The 16,591-nt window shown below is 42.3% G+C and overlaps 1 protein-coding gene across 1 annotated transcript in view; it reads right to left on the reverse strand.

The window, feature by feature from the left end:
* The window catches only part of LOC147026436 (receptor-type tyrosine-protein phosphatase mu-like), a 458,466-nt gene that overhangs the window by 12,878 nt on the left and 428,997 nt on the right, over positions 1-16,591 (reverse strand). The window contains exons 31-32 of the mRNA XM_085883577.1: positions 13,170-13,295; positions 1,391-1,554 (exon numbers count right to left, since the gene is read on the reverse strand). Of these exons, the coding sequence (XP_085739703.1) occupies positions 1,391-1,554; positions 13,170-13,295 (290 nt within the window). The remainder of the gene's footprint in view (positions 1-1,390; positions 1,555-13,169; positions 13,296-16,591) is intronic.

Genomic DNA, 16,591 nt, shown 5'->3' on the forward strand with positions numbered 1-16,591 from the left:
GGTTGAGCAGGAATTCATTAAACTTGGTAGTTATGATCACCACATGGCACGAAGGTGTAAGAGCAGTGTCATTTTTGGCCCTGCCTCCTGGGGTGGGGTTAAATGATCACATACTAATAAAATACAATTATGGGCACATTTTCAAACATTTTTTTTGATGAAACTTTGTATCTGCAATCAACCTTGGGGATGCTGAAATATGTCACAATTTTTTGGAGTTAACCTTCAGTTCATGCTCCAGGGGGTGGGGACTTTTTTCACCAAAACATTTTGATATTGGGTCATTCATTGTGGAACTTTTAGGCATCTTTCAACTTTGTATTAGGTGGGAAGCGTGGAGATTTACAATGGCGCACCATTGACTTCGCTCTCGTTGTTATTATTTTAATCTGCCAGGAAACTGCTGCAGTGTGATAAAATTAATGATATCAGCATTCTTGGATAGCTCGTGAATGTAAAACTCTGATTAAGAGAGGTTTTGTTTTTTTCATGAAGGTCAAAAGACCAAACAATATGAATTAGCCAGAGATTACACATAATAAACCCTGGATGTACAGTCAAATGTTTCACTTGCTTTAAAAATGGTACATACCGTCTGCAGATGAGTTAGACGTCTACCAAAAGGGTACATCTGCTTTTTTTGAATCAGTCAATGAGTTGAATAATCAGTTTCATTTCTTGCCGAGAACATCCACACGACTGCAGATGGGACAGCCAACTTAACATCTGTTACGGATGCGGCTGTGCTCTATGATTCTGATGCAACACCATAATAAGTTTCAATAATTGAAGTGCGGTACTCTATGGTGGCATTTTAGATTCAAAATGTCAGTCCTGTATTGTATTACCAGTTTTGCAATGCAACTCAAGGGGTGTACCAGGCACTCTGATTTAAACCCAATGAAAATACTTGCATAAACACCCTGTAAAACACTGAACGGTCGAGAATATTGCATTTCAATCTGACTGCACATGCAATGCTGAAACATCACAATCTTGCATGCAATGAAGCAAATTATGCAAGCGAATAAGTGTGGGAATGGCAACATTTGGAAAACAAAATAATTTGTGACACTGGTTTGTGACTGATATGGAATGTTTGAATATGTTACTTTTATCTGAAAGGCACAAACACACAAGCATGGTATCGGGTTGTAGGAATTAATTGAAAATAAAGTTGCAAAACAGAGATCCATCTCATTAGAGGTCCAGTTGCAAAACATTACACACAAACATGAGGAGATTGGGTGAGGGAAGATGCTGGAAGAAAGAAAAATCGAGAAAAGGAAGGGGAGAGGACTGTGCGTGGAAATGGAAGAAATCAACATGTCATTATTTTTGTGTTGTCGATGCAGTAAAACATGCAGATAAGAACAAAGCAAATACTTACAGGCAGTGCACAAGTGTACGACCTTCACTGCTACCCAGCTCACTCTGCCAGAGACCCACACGACCCACGAGATGCAGGAATGAGGCAGGAGAGGCTGCTATGTTATGATAGGAAGGCCATGCAAGGTATTGGAAATGCTGCACCTCACGGTGACCTTCCTGAGGCTGTGATGAGAAAATGAAGGAAGCAAAAAGAAAAATGAGAAAATAATGCAAAACTGATTTTGTATCACTTTTTCAGCCACTCTGTAGAGGATACTTACGTTTTATGGAATAATGCCAAACATAAGAAGCTACAAATGTTATGCGTATGGTATTTATAGTCCTCTCCATATCTTCACCGCACCCTGCTATCATCACATCTTATCAACATGCCATCATCACCTCTTCACAACTTGCCATCATCCCTTCGTGTCAACTTGCTATCATCGCCTATCAACATGCCAACTGGCGAGTTCTGGGGAGGTAGTCTGAGTAGTGTCTGCATGGATACTTCTTTCAGATTTTGGGGATTTTTATCTTCAAAAATAAAATAAACATCTGATGTACTTCAATATTTGGCCCAAATATGTTAATAATACAGCAGGAGATCAGTTGTGTTTAAATACATCATCATGGCTGTGCTGTGTTTGCTATGTGGCAGAGGCTTGATGGAGAGAATGGCCTTTCATCTCAGTGTAGATATCTTTGTACTAAAATATATTATTGAACGAAATAAAGGAATAAATATTTAATATTCGCATAATGCACAAATACAAGGAGGAATCAAGTCATCTTTTCCATTTGAGTTGAACCCTTTTCCCAAACCAAAAGCAATTTGGACCAGAAGGTTATCGTCTCGATGCGACAGGAAAAATGCAAGTTTTTGTACTTGTGCACTGCAGCGAGGATGGGTTGATTAAAATGAGAGAATAAAGATAGAATGCAATCATGAGCACAGTGGCATGTTCGAGCTTCAGGCAAAGAGTGATTGGCCTTTGATGGCTCCCCAAGTCTCAAACCTCCCCTTCTCCAGCCACCATTCTGTCCTAGCTTCTCCATCAACATGTTCTTCGTTTGAATGTTTTAACGCGAGTTAAAGTGGGAGTACGTTTTAAGTGCAAAAAAATTGTAATATCAATAACAGACTGATATATAATTAAAAGATGGGATATGGAATGAAAGTTATTAAACTTTAGATCCTTTTACAAATAAAGTATGGTGTATTCATATATATATATATATATATATATATATATATATATATATATATATATATATATATTTATATATATATATATATATATATATATATATATATATATATATATATACACCGTTAATAGTCCAGCAAACCCAAACGACTTTTTTTGGCAAAGATTGGAAAAAAATAGGGGAGAAATGAAACTTGGTGGGAATCTTCTTTGGACCTTATAGAATGTCATACTAAAAGTCCCCGCATGTCACATGTGAGCTAACGTCAATATACCAGAAATGACGTCATTACCGTAAAATGCACTTTTAGAGAGTTTTTCATACTTAATCTAATTGTTCTCGGTCACAAACACTTGCAGTAAATCTCACAGGATCAACAAAGGTATCAGTTTTTGGCAAAAGGCATCACTGCTTATTGTTTACATGCTTAATTTTCTTTCACACCCCCTTGGTCGACATTGAGGCTGTAGGTTCATCCGAATAAACATCCGAACTAGCGAGATCGTCCTCTTGTAGACCTGTGTCATCTTCATCATATTCATCGTCAGAACTATTGTCAGACTGCACAAGCTCACTGGATTCTTCACATTGGACCTCACGGCTTGGCTCATCATCTACTTCTTCATCAGTGTCTGGTTTTTCAGAATTGCTGCAACCACCACCGCGACACTGACCACACAGTGGTGAACACTGAATGCCAGCTTTCTTGCATCCGCATCGTCGCTCACATTCAGTCTTGCAGTTGCATGAAATCAAATTCAAAAGAGTGTCTGGGGCTGGACGCTTGCGCGTAAGAGTTGGATACAGCTGTCCATCGACTAAATCCCAACCCCATTCTGTCGGTGGTATATCACAACCTAACCATTGTTGTACCTGATGATAAACACGCATGGAATGTTCTTTTGCTGCTGCAGACGTAGGTGGTAGGGAAGCGAGCTGGAGTTTGGTATAAATTTGACACTTTGCAACTGCTTTTATAAAACAGTGATATCTGTGCTTGTTCAGGGAAGATGTTGTCCTCGGAGCTCCATAAAGCGCTAGTAGGAACTCTTCTCCAGCAGATGTCATGGAGCATTCTGATGATGAGGAGTTATTGAAGACTTCCACGCACGTATTTAGATCTGGACGCTTCAGTAGTAGCTTGAATGCTTTCTTCTTCCCTTGTCTATAGAGAGCCGAAGTGGTATCGCAACCAGTCATCGCATGCAGAAAAACAGATTGTGGGAGAATCCCTCTGGTAGATGACGCTGGACATGTCTGATATCAAATACCTTGTTAGGTGTTGTTCCTCTCCCGGGTTTAAAGAAGCAGATGCAATTGTCTGGTTGAGAAAGTTGAGTCAGAAAAATAAGTAAATCGCTATCTGTACCTACAACGACTACGTCCTTATCATGTGACAGTTCTATTGCAGTGTGAACAATCATCGTATCGGCATCTGCCTCCGCATTTGTTACTCGTATCCCCGCTTGTTCCAGCTGTACTTTCAAACCCTCAATTAGCCTGGTCTTGTTCCTTCCATTTGTCAAGAATCGATCTTGTCGAATGGTAATAGGCATGTCATCAGTGAACAATATCTCTGCGGATTCGACCCTTTTAGCTCTTCGATTGTGTTCAACGGTCTTTGTGCTACATACATCACCGTAGCCGTCAAATATGACATAACTGGTTGTACCATAGTGTCTTTGTACATAGGATACGTACGCGCTGTACACGTCGCTGTATGTCCCATGTTGTGGCCATACCACCCGTTGCAGCCGATAACCTCCGTCTACAACGCACATGCTATCCTTGGGATAAGTTTGTTCACTTGCGGCGTATGATTCTATCACACGGTATAAGACGGCCTTCTCTGTCTTTCTCATGGATATGTCATCGAACAATGACAAGGGGCGAGGGGCTAACTCATACTCTAGGCATGAAGCGAAGTCCTCATCTGATTTTATCACGCAGATAATCCTGTTGAACAGTTGCATGGTATTCACGGGTATGATTTCGTCGCGCACTTTCACGGACTTGCCAACGGTTGCCAATGGAAGGACCCTATCTTTCCGATGTAACTGAACATCACCGAAAGTCTTGCCCATTAATTTCTTCATTGCTTCTGCACCAATCTCTACTGCAGAATCACAGTTGATGCTATCGTTGCCTACAACACCGGAACCTGTTGACATCAATTCATGACTTTGTGGCAAAGGTGAATGGACTGTCCGCTACGCAAAGAGTTTTTCTGCATCCTGGTTATCCCAGAATTGGCGAGATTTCCTAAGTTCAACATGTTCCTCAGAAGTAGTGAAACTGACGCCACAGAACTCTTCAAAACAATGATTTAGCTCTGCACAGCCAGGCATACCGAGCACCCACCGGTTCAAAACGCTGTCAGTCATGCCTCGGCCACGTGTCAGGCCTCCAGACGTTTTTATTGGGCACATCAAAACTTGTTCTATTGTCATATCAGTCCAGACTCCCGCCCACATTTTATCACTACGTCGGATTGTGAAGTTACCCATGGACAAAAACTTCTGGAACTTTGCTGGTGTCATCTTGGCATCCAACTTGGACATTTGCTGAAGATACAAGTGAGCATATTTTGCATAAGCCAAGTGTCCGGCTGCATGGAAATGTGGAATCATTCCGCGAATCGTTTCGAGATGCAATTGCCAATCACCACATCGCTCGGCACATACAAATTCGCGCATCAGTGTTACCTGATTGAAATACTGAACCCAAAGTTTGGCTGTTCGGCTAGTATTCATGGCCTAGAGCTTGACAGCCTCCAGCTTTTCAATGACCATGTTCAAAACAGTTCTGTTGGTGATGTCTTCCATAGGTTGGTATTCATTTGTGACAGTCACAGGAAGGTATCTGTCAAGAAAACGGCTTGTTTTCCTAACAAATGTTGAGAAGTCACAGGTATGAAGTGGTTTTTATAAAGGTATGACGTCACTTCCGGTGTAGCGACGTTAGCTCACACGTGACACTCGGGGACTTTTAGTATGTTGTTTCTGATAATCACATGAAGGTGCCTGCCAAGTTTCATTTCTCCCCTATTTTTTTCCAATCAAAAGTCGTTGGTTTACTGGACTATAAGCAGCAAATGCATCCTTGTGTTGCTTAATGGTATGTACCATACTTTATTTGTTTTTGTCACATGGTTTTGAATGCCAAACAAGGAACCACAAAAGCAAGAGATGGCTGCCTCCACAGACATTGCAGGGAAATCCACTGTTACATAAGCTGCTAAACAAGTGCATTTTATTTCTATCTGTATTAATAAATGTGTGTTGTGTGTGTGTGTGTGTGTGTGTGTGTGTGTGTGTGTGTGTGTGTGTGTGTGTGTGTCAGTGTGTGTTAGTGTGTGTCAGTGTGTGTCAGTGTGTGTCAGTGTGTGTGTGTGTGTGTGTGTGTGTGTGTGTGTGTGTGTGTGTGTGTGTGTGTGTGTGTGTGTCAGTGTGTGTGTCTCCTCCATAACTCCAAAACCATGAAAACTAGCAGCCTGAAACTTTGAATGTGCACTAAGAAAACTCCAAGGAAGTGCAAGAGTGAACATTGGGTGCCTGGGTTCATTAAAACATCCCTTTTGAAGATAATTAACAGCCTTATTTAATTATATCCTGTATCAGGCACATTCCTGGCCACCGCTCTCAATATGGGGTCTTAAGGTGTATCCTGGGTTACCTTGCCGGGATCAAAAGCCACCATGTTTTTTGGCCTGCTCAACCATGCCTTAGCTTGGAACAGGCCACAACAATTTATTAGCAATAAAGTTAAAAAAAACTTTCCTCACTCCTATTATCCAATCCCTGTTCATCATACCTACAAATCACAGGATACGTTGTAATGCTTATATACGTATGGAAACAAGAGCGTTTGTGGCATTATTTCATTTCTGCACATGCCATAACCTTGAGAATCTCTTAAACTAAGCCGAATTACAAAATTTAAGCTCCAGAATTGAACATAGCAGCAGTTCCGACTGCTAAAAAAGTGTTCATTTGTTCAATTTGGATATTGCTTGGGAGTTCCGGGTACATGGGTTTATCAACGGCAATTAGTAATCATTTGCCAAGCCAGGCATTCCATTGGATTGCTTGCGTGAGTGCTTAAGTAACTTGCCGAGTGCTCTACAGTCGATAGCGGTACAGTTCATGTCCTGATCGGGATGTACAGTCGGCGGTTGGTATATAAGGTAAAGATATGTATACAGCGCACATGGACATGGTACATATGGGTAGATTTGGATCTGTCAAGACTCTCTGCAGATGTGTGGACATGCCATGCCTGTTATGGGCACCATGGTGGCAAAGTTTCATCCTGTATCTTATGAAGGTTTCATCAGGTTTTCCTTTGTCCTCGTGATTGTTTCTAGAGCAATTGGTTTTCGGGTGTGATTTACAAAAGTTATATGGTTTCTCTTTGTGTGTTTCAAAGCAAAATATATTTGAAGACACCCGATTTCCGAGCCATTTTCCGTATAAACGTGTTTTCTAAATTACCGAGCCCAATTTTTTTTCACCCGTGACACGCAGCTGTTTATAAATATTAATGTTTATGCACATCTCCTTGAAACATCAAAAGGAATGCAATGTTGTTTTTTAAATTTGTTTCTTGAAATTCCCCCAAAACAAGGGTGAAAGCTACTCAAGGTTTTTGGGTGGCATACAGTACGTACTGCAGTTAGTAATCGCACTGACTCCAATCTGATGATTCCTCAAAAATTGCTGATATCGGCCAAGCACTAATATATATGTGCATGTGCGTGTATGCGTGTGTGTGTGTGTGTGTGTGTGTGTGTGTGTGTGTGTGTGTGTGTGTGTGTGTGTGTGTGTGTGTGTGTGTGTGTGTGTGTGTGTGTGTTGTTCATAAAGCATAACATTTTCACTCTCTTTCTGTCCCATCCTTACTCTGCCACCAATAATACAGTGCAGCACCCTACCAAACATCTCTCTCTGTCTGTCTGTCTGTCTCTGGACATGTCCGGGGGTATTTATCTCTGGGTGGTGTTCGTCTCTGGGCATGTCAGGGTGGTGTTCATCTCCAGATGGCTGGGATACCTCCGTTGGGTTTATCTCTGGACTGTTTATCTCGGGACATGTCCGGGCGGTGTTCGTGTCTGGATGGTATTTATAGTATGACTGGTAGAAAATAGATTTCAGACATTATTTTGTTTTAATCTTCACTGTTATTCTATGCAGAATCATTTTGATGAGACGGTATGAATCATAATTAACGCTCCACCACACGTCTGCCTTCCCTTCCCACACCTCTCCTCACTCTCCCTCCCTTCTCACTCCCACACCCCTCATTACTCCCCCTCCCTCCTCTCTTATCCCCTCCACCTCCTCACTCTCTCCCCTCTCTCTCCCCCACCATCAGTCTTTCTCTCCTCCCTATTTTCTCCCCCGCCCCCCTTTTAGTATTCCCGTCAGTGAAGTGATGGGTGGTATTTACTAGTTAGACAATACAATTAGACAATAATCAGATGCAGAAATTCTCAGTTCAGCTTCCTTTTAAATGTAGTAAATCTCAAGACTTTGACATTTTGCATGTTGGGCTTGATTCAAGTCACAAGTCAAAGATGATTTTTTCAAATAAGGAGGCCATTCATAGTTCTACGACAATATAAAATAAGTCAAAGATGTGCCAAAAAAATAAAAAGACTAAGAATAATGAAGCGTATTCCCAAGTTTGATTTTGATTGAATGGAATCCGAATAAAGACTTCTGTCCCAATGCTGTCGAAGACAGACTGTTCGAGAACCACACAGATCATGAGATGCAGGAGTGAGAGCATGCAGTGGGGGAGCATGGTGGATGATGAAGGTGATGATAAGAACACTGGAAGTCAGCAATCAAGCAGAGATTCAAAAAATCCCATTGTAATCTTGAACAAGCTGTCCCGCCCAAATTTTTATAACAATTTTTATATCCTCCCTGGACTCAACCAGGGAGGTTGAGTTTTATAACCCCCCCCCCCCCCCACGCTGTCTGCTACCTGTCCCGCTCATATTTCCGCAGGATGCTCAAGGTCTGCCAGGAACCCCCTTCTAGCTAAACTACCAAAATTAAGAATCACTGCTCCCCTTCACTCTTTCATTCCTCTTTTTTTTCCACTATTGGAACAAACTCACATACACACTTCAATTCCAGTCTTCCCTCCAGATCTTCAAAATAGCTGTTCACCACCATCTCTTAACATCCCCCATCCAAAGCCTCGATCTTTTCTACCCCCGCTAATCCACCCCAAACCCACGTCCTTCATATTCCCTGCTTTGCTTCCTGAAAGTCCCTGTAGTGTCAATATTGGTTACCCCGTGGACCCCGCCCCATCAATCTACCTTCCACAGATCTCCTCATGTGTCTATTTCTCACTGCTATGTGCTTCCCTCTCCCCTCCCTCTTGTCTCCTGCTCTCCTTGTTATATGGTCTGTGTATTTGCTCTTATAAAACTTTAAAAAACCACAGTTTGCCATGGATGCTCGCTTTCCATCAACCATTCTTTTTTTCCAACTTCAGTGCCAACTCACCCCCCTCACCCCTCACTCTCACTCTCAAAGCAACCATCCCACTCTTCTCCCTCCAAGCCACCCTCTCACCTCTTTCAAAAATTCCCCCCTCACCTTTCTCCCACCTTTCATCCCCCTCACTCTTCCTTCTCTAAGTTGCCCCCCTCTCATCCACCAACCTGCCTCCCTCCACTGCCCTCTCACCTCCATCTCTTCACTCCACCTTCTCAAATCCTCAACTGCCATCTTCCTTGTCTCTTGTCCCCCCTCTCTCACAGCACCACAGAGCCTTTTCTCCTCCTCATTCGGCCCCCTCCCCTCGCTATTCTGCAATACCCCACACTCCTTCAGCAACCCTCCTTACCTCCCCCTCGTCCCTCGTCCGACCCTCCCCGCCCCCTCCACCTCCTGCACCAAAAGCCTCCTCCCCTACCTCTTCATTAAAAGTGTGGACCTCAAATATCCGGGGCCTTCGCTCAAACCTTTCAGATCTTTCCATGCAGGTTGCCACTGACAAACCAGACATTATCTGCCTAACAGAAACTTTCCTCTCCCAAGACGTGTCTGACTCCCAAGTATCTCTCCCTGGTTACTCCCTCTTACGGTATGACAGACCTGAGCCTCGTCCTGGTGGAGGTGTTGCTCTCTTCATCAAAGACTCTATTCCTCACTCTCCCTGCACTGCTCTCACTCCCCCACACCCCCAGGAATACCTCTGGCTTTGGCTTCCCCTCCACTCCCACCTCATGTTTATATGTGTACTGTACCGTCCACCGAACAGTGATGACTCCATCTACACCTCACTCTCCGAAAACATGGACCATCTTCTATCTTCTCATCCAAACTCTCTCTTCCTCTTATGTGGCGACTTCAATTGTCATCACGCCAGTTGGCTAGGTGTGGGTACCTCTCTCACCTGCCATGGGACATCAGCAAAAGCTTTCTGTGACTCATTGGGACTGACTCAATCGGTCAACTTCCCGACCCGGATCTCAACCAATGGTACTCCATCTCTTCTGGATCTGATTTTGACAAATTTCCCTGACAATATCTGCTGCTCTTCCTTCGCTCCAATTGGTTCTTCTGACCACGTCCTTATTAAAGTGGACATCTCTCTGGCTGTTATCAGAGAACCACCTCACCGCCGTCGAGTCTGGCATTTCACTCAAGCCGACTGGCAGGGTCTCCGAGCAGCCATCAAACTTACAGACTGGTCTCCTATCACTACTTTCTCAAACATCAACTCATCCTGGGAATTCTTTCAAAGAAACTTGCTCTCCCTCATGCACAGATTTATCCCCTCTCGTGTTCAGTTGTCTTACCCTTCCTCCCGCCCTTGGTTTACTGAAGCTTGTGGCGAGGCAGTTGTCCTGAAACAACTTGCCTTTGCCTCATGGAAAGCAAACCCAACTGAGGGCAATCTCCAGTTCTTTCCACAAAGCTCGGAACAAGTGTGTAGCTACCCTCAGGAGAGCCAGAAAACAACATCTTTCTCATCTCAAGTCTGAACTCTCAAACCTCTCTCCCTCCTCAAAATCCTGGTGGCGTTTAATCAAATCTGTTTCTGGTGTATGTTCCCCCTCCATCCCCTCCCTTACCTCAAATGGCCGCACTGCTGATTCCACACGTGATAAAGCTGAATGTCTAAACTCGGTGTTTGCAGCTAAATCTTGTGTCCCAAACCCATCACTATCTCTACCCACTTTACCCAGTCGCACCCAACTGTCCCTGGACTCTGTATCCTTTTCTCCTGACAAGGTGGAGAGCTTGCTTTCAAACCTCGAGTCAGATTCTGCAACCGGTCCAGACGGCATCAGCCCACGTGTCCTCAAAGCCTGCTCTTCTGCTCTTGCTCACCCTCTCTCTGTTCTATTCACCCTCTCATTTTCCCAAGGTCATCTGCCATCTGCTTGGAAATCTGCTAACATCACTGCCCTGCATAAAAGGTGCAAAAACAGATCCCTGTAACTATAGACCAATCAGCCTTCTCCCAATCATCAGCAAGGTTATGGAATCCATCATCGCTTCAGACATGAAATCCTTCCTCTTCTCCAATGGCTTGATTTCCAATCATCAATTTGGTTTCAGACCAGGTCACTCTACCCTAGATATGCTGCTACTGCTCTCCCATCAATGGATGGAGGTCCTCAATGCCAGACAGGAAATCCGAGCCGTATCCCTGGACATATCACGTGCTTTTGACACAGTCTGGCACCCTGCCCTACTCACCAAACTCTCTTCCCATGGTATTCAAGGCCATCTCCACTCATGGCTCGCAGACTTCCTCTCCTGTCGCAGTCAACGTGTGGCCCTAAATGGAGTTCTTTCATCCCCTCTTCCTGTGCAGGCTGGAGTTCCTCAAGGTAGCGTTCTGGGCCCTGTTCTTTTTCTGGTTTTCATCAATGATCTCTCGGACTCTCTGGAAAATACTCTATTTCTCTTTGCCGATGACTCAACCCTCTGCCGTACCATCTGTCATCCCTCAGCCCGGCAAGCAGCAGCTTCTTCGCTCACTGCAGATCTGGATAAAATCACAAACTGGTCCAACACATGGAACATGTCTTTCAATCCAGACAAATCTCACACTCTCACTATGTCTCTTCGAAAGGACCATTTAGAAAACCCACCCATCCACTTTCTCAACAATCCTCTGGAAGAAGTCTTTTCTTTCAAGCTTCTGGGTCTCACTATCTGCCATGACTTTTCCTGGGAAAGTCACATTTCCAACCTTGCCTCAAAAGCCAGTCGCTGACTGGGAATCCTCCGTCGTGCAAAGTCCTTCCTCGGCCCTCTTGAGCTCCTGACCACTTACAAAGCTTTTGTCCGTAGCCTGATGGAGTACTGCTCTCCCCTCTGGGCTGGTGCTCCTGCCTCCCACCTTTCTCGACTTCACGCTGTCGAAACCAGGGCTTTTAAGATCATTGGCATCTCCCGCAATGAAGCTGAGTCTTTGGGCCTCTCACTCAATCACCGCAGGTTGGTCGGTGGTCTTTCTGTCTTCTACCGACTCCTCTCCAGCCTTGCCCCCCCTGCTCTCTCTGCGATTTGTCCCAACCACATTTCCACAGGGCGCTCAAGGTCCGCCAACAACCCCCTTCTGGTAAAACTACCAAAATCACGAATCACTGCTCATCTTCACTCTTTCATTCCTCTTTTTTCCCGCCTTTGGAATAAACTTCCTCACTCTATTCTTTCCCATTCTTCCCTTCAGGCTTTCAAAACAGCTGTTCACCACCACCTCTTATCTTCCCCCATCCAAATCCTCGATCTTTTCTACCCCCGATAATCCACCCAAGCCCACTTCCTTCAATTCTCCTGCTTTCCTTCCTGAAAGTCCCTTTAATGTCCATCTTCCCCTCGCCATGTTCCCCGTCCCATCCCCATCCCTCTCCCTTCCACAGTTCACCTGTGTCTGTTCCCCAATGTTTTGTCCCTTCCACTCCCGCCCCTCTTGTCTCATGCCTCCTTGCTGTGAGTTGTGTGTTAGCTCTCATACGAGCCTCGACCAAGGTATACAAAAAAAAAACAAACAAAAAAAAAAAATACGAGCCTTGGCATTGTATATGTGGGCTTGGGATCCTAGGGTCCTGAGTTCAAATTCTGCCAGGCTGTTGAATTAATACCAGGCGGGGTTGACTCAGCCTGTCATCCTTCCGAGGTCGGCAAAATGAGTACCAGCTTGCTGGTATCCTATGTGGGAATAGCGACCGGTCCAGGATTGTTCCCAATAGCCCAGGAGACTGCTTTGGCAGCACCAACACTCTGCACTGAGTATGGTCCTAAAGGACATTGTATATTAAAAAATAAAATAAAAAAGAAGCCCTTTGGGTCTGGGATAAGACCAAACAAAACATGTTTTCTGACATTTATTTCTGAAAAATCTTAGTTTTGGCCAAATTAATTCCAATTCACAAAGAAATCCATGTGGCTGAGTAATTCAACAAATCAAATCAATTACAAAGAATGGATCAACAATGTCAATGTATAACTAAAAAAAGACAACATTGACATATTAACAAGTGAAAGGTAAGAATGTGGTCCTAAATAATCATGTTTAAAATCTTCAGCCCCCAAGAAACTTACCCGTGAAATATTACAAATGCGGAAGACCCGTGAGAGGACATCACTGTTTTTACAAGATGACAAACACTCAACCTGCACAGGACCATACTGCAGCATTCCCTCTTCTGGCCAGTATTGAGGAATGCTCTGAAAAAAAAGGAAAAGAAGAGGAAGAAGAAACAAGTTTAGAAATGACAATGGCACTCTTCTTTCTGTGTATTGTGAGCACAAATGCATTCACATTTATGTCTGAAATCATGGTCACTTATGAGGGAGTAGAGTTTCATGCCAATGAACATACTTTCCGCATAATTTGCTTTCCTTTTAATAGGAAAACAAATTATAAAGACAGACGAAACTGGTTTATACAAAAAAGGATGCATATCATATTGTGTATATATATATATATATATATATATATATATATATATATATATATATATATATATATATATATATATATATATATATATATATATATATATATATATATATATATATACAGTTAAGCCCAAAATTATTCATACCCGATGAAAAATCTGAGAGTTTTGCATTCATCTCACACCTACAAGCTGGAGTGGTGGAACTTTCACTTCACCCAAGGACATTTAGTTGGCATGTACAAATCCAGACATATTTTGGCTCAACATTATTAGCATAACAATAGAAATGTTAAGATTTCTGTTTTTATGCCTGTCCAAAATTATTCATACCCCACACCAAGTCTCAGAATTGAGGCCAATGTTTGTGAAAATGCACATGCTTTTGATATTCCTGAGATTCTTCATAATGTTATGCAATTATTCCAAGATGTGTGCATACAATCTGAATGCATTACAAATGTGGTCTATTGAATGTACAGTGAGGAATGTTAAAGAACAAAACTCTGCTTTTAGACTATAAATTAAGGGGAGCTGATGCAATCATTCTCAGGTCATTGTTAGCATGGCAAAGAAGAAAGAAGTCAGTGAGGACCTTCGGTTGTGCAATGTGAATGCTCACAAGGAGGGGAAAGGCTACAAAGCTATTTCGAAGCAGTTCCGAGTGCCAGTTGCCACCATACAAAGCATAATTAGGAAGTACAAGGAGTTCTACACTGTAAAAAACATTGAAGGACGTGGTCGGAAGCCAAAGGTGTCGCCTCGTCTGGCAAGAAAAGTATGGCAAGAGGCCAACAACGATCCACGGATCACTATTAAGGCTTTCCTGAACAACCTTGGTGAGTCTGGGACCAAGATGTCAACAAAGACACTCCAGCGGACATTGCACAAGGGGGGTCTCCATGGACGCCGACCAAGAAAGACTCCACTCCTCCATCCCAGGCTCAGAAAGGCTCATCTAGCCTTTGCAAAAGCTCACCTGGACAAAGATCCAAGCTTTTGGTCCTCAGTTCTGTGGTCGGATGAGACGAAAATGGAGCTTTTCGGGCATAGAGATGTTGCTTTTGTTTGGTGAAAGAAAGGTGAAGCATAAAACCCGAAGAACACAGTCCTGACCGTCAAGCATGGAGGCGGGAGCATAATGCTTTGGGGATGTTTCTTAACCAGTGGGCCTGGCAATCTCGTCAAAGTGGATGGCATCATGAAAATGGATCAGTACAACAAGATCCTTGAGGAAAACATTAAACAGTACGCAGAGAAACTTCACCTCGGGGAGCATTGGACGTATCCGCAGGACAATGATCCAAAACACACCGCCAAGTCAGTCAAGTAATGGTTCCGGGATAATGATGTAGATGTTCTATAGTGGACAAGCCAAAGTCCGGACATCAACCTAATCGAGAATCTGAGGTTTGATGGCTTCCTTCCCATCACTCTGGTCTTGAGCTCCCTCCAAAAAGACCTGGAGACCTTCGCGAAGGAGGAGTGGGCCAAAATCCCTGTGGAGACATGCAAAAACCTTGTGACCAAGTATAAAAACTGTTTGGAGGCTGTAATCACAAAGAGTGGCTTTTTCCATTGATTACTGAAAGTGACTTTGAACTGATCTAAGCAAGGGTATGAATAATTTTGGTCATGACATTTTTTTGGAAATCTATCAATAAAATACCCCCGAAACAATATTTCTTCAAATGTCTCTTGCAGTGATTCTTTCAGCTGTTTGTCACATTCTTATGTAACTTATGCCAGAAGAAACTAATTCTTCAACATGATGCAAAATACTCGAAAATTGGTAAGCGGATGAATAATTTTGGGCTCAACTGTGTATGTATACTGTATAAAAAAAAGAAATATATATATATATATATATATATATATATATATATATATATATATATATATATATATATATATATATATATATATATATATATATATATGGTGTGGACTGTGTCTAATGGGGATTGGCAGAGTGCTCATCACACTCCACATGTTTCGATATACCAACCTATCAAATTGCGTGCCTTCTGGTTGAATGGTTTACATAAGCAGGAACAATATTGTCTGTGTGGCAGACAGATGGTTGTTATGTGGGGATTTTGCGGTTTTACCATGTGAAACATAATCCGCAGCGATGCTCATCATAACCTGGAGGTGCGTCTGATATATATATATATATATATATATATATATATATATATATATATATATATATATATATATATATATATATATATATATATATATATATATATGTATACACACGTGTGTGTGTGTGTGTGTGTGTGTGTGTGTGTGTGTGTGTGTGTGTGTGTGTGTGTGTGTGTGTGTGTGTGTGTGTGTGTGTGTGTGTGTGTGTGTGTGTGTGTGTGTGTGTGTGTGTGTGTGTGTGTGTGTGTGTTTAAATTAACTCTTTCATTCCTCTTTTCTTCCACTATTGGAACAAACTCACATACACACTTCAATCCCAGTCTTCCCTTCAGATCTTCAAAATAGCTGTTCACCACCATCTCTTATATATATATATATATATATATATATATATATATATATATATATATATATATATATATATATATATATATATATATATATATATATATATATCTTTATATATATATATATATATATATATATATATTTTGGGATTTATACCTTTTTCTTCAAAACTTTTGTTTCTTCCCAACTCAATTCACTTGCCTGCAGTTAATTAAAATATATTCCTGCTTGGGACATTGTGTATGAGATAAGTAAGGTTAACCTTGAGGGAGGAAGGGAACATTGTGCAACAGAATCTGGAAGGAAAACCTTTGATCATGCTTATCAGTTTTATATATATATATCGCCAGGAAAAAAGCCAGCTGGTAATCCAGCTGGCTCTTGGGATGAAAATAAGGAATTGTGTATCGTGGAATTTGTTGGAGATAAAAAGCCAAATATAAGGGAGTGACTCGACTATTTGGTAGAGCACTCTCCGGATTCCTCAAATGAAAATTGTTGTGCCTGGGGTGTGTTTTTCGTGCGTATGTATTGATAGACAATAAACAATTTTCTCTCAAGTAC

This window comes from Eptatretus burgeri, chromosome 5 (genome assembly GCF_056783735.1).
Source record: "Eptatretus burgeri isolate ZD-2024b chromosome 5, Ebu_testis_v1, whole genome shotgun sequence".
NCBI classification, from domain to species: Eukaryota; Metazoa; Chordata; class Myxini; order Myxiniformes; family Myxinidae; genus Eptatretus; species Eptatretus burgeri.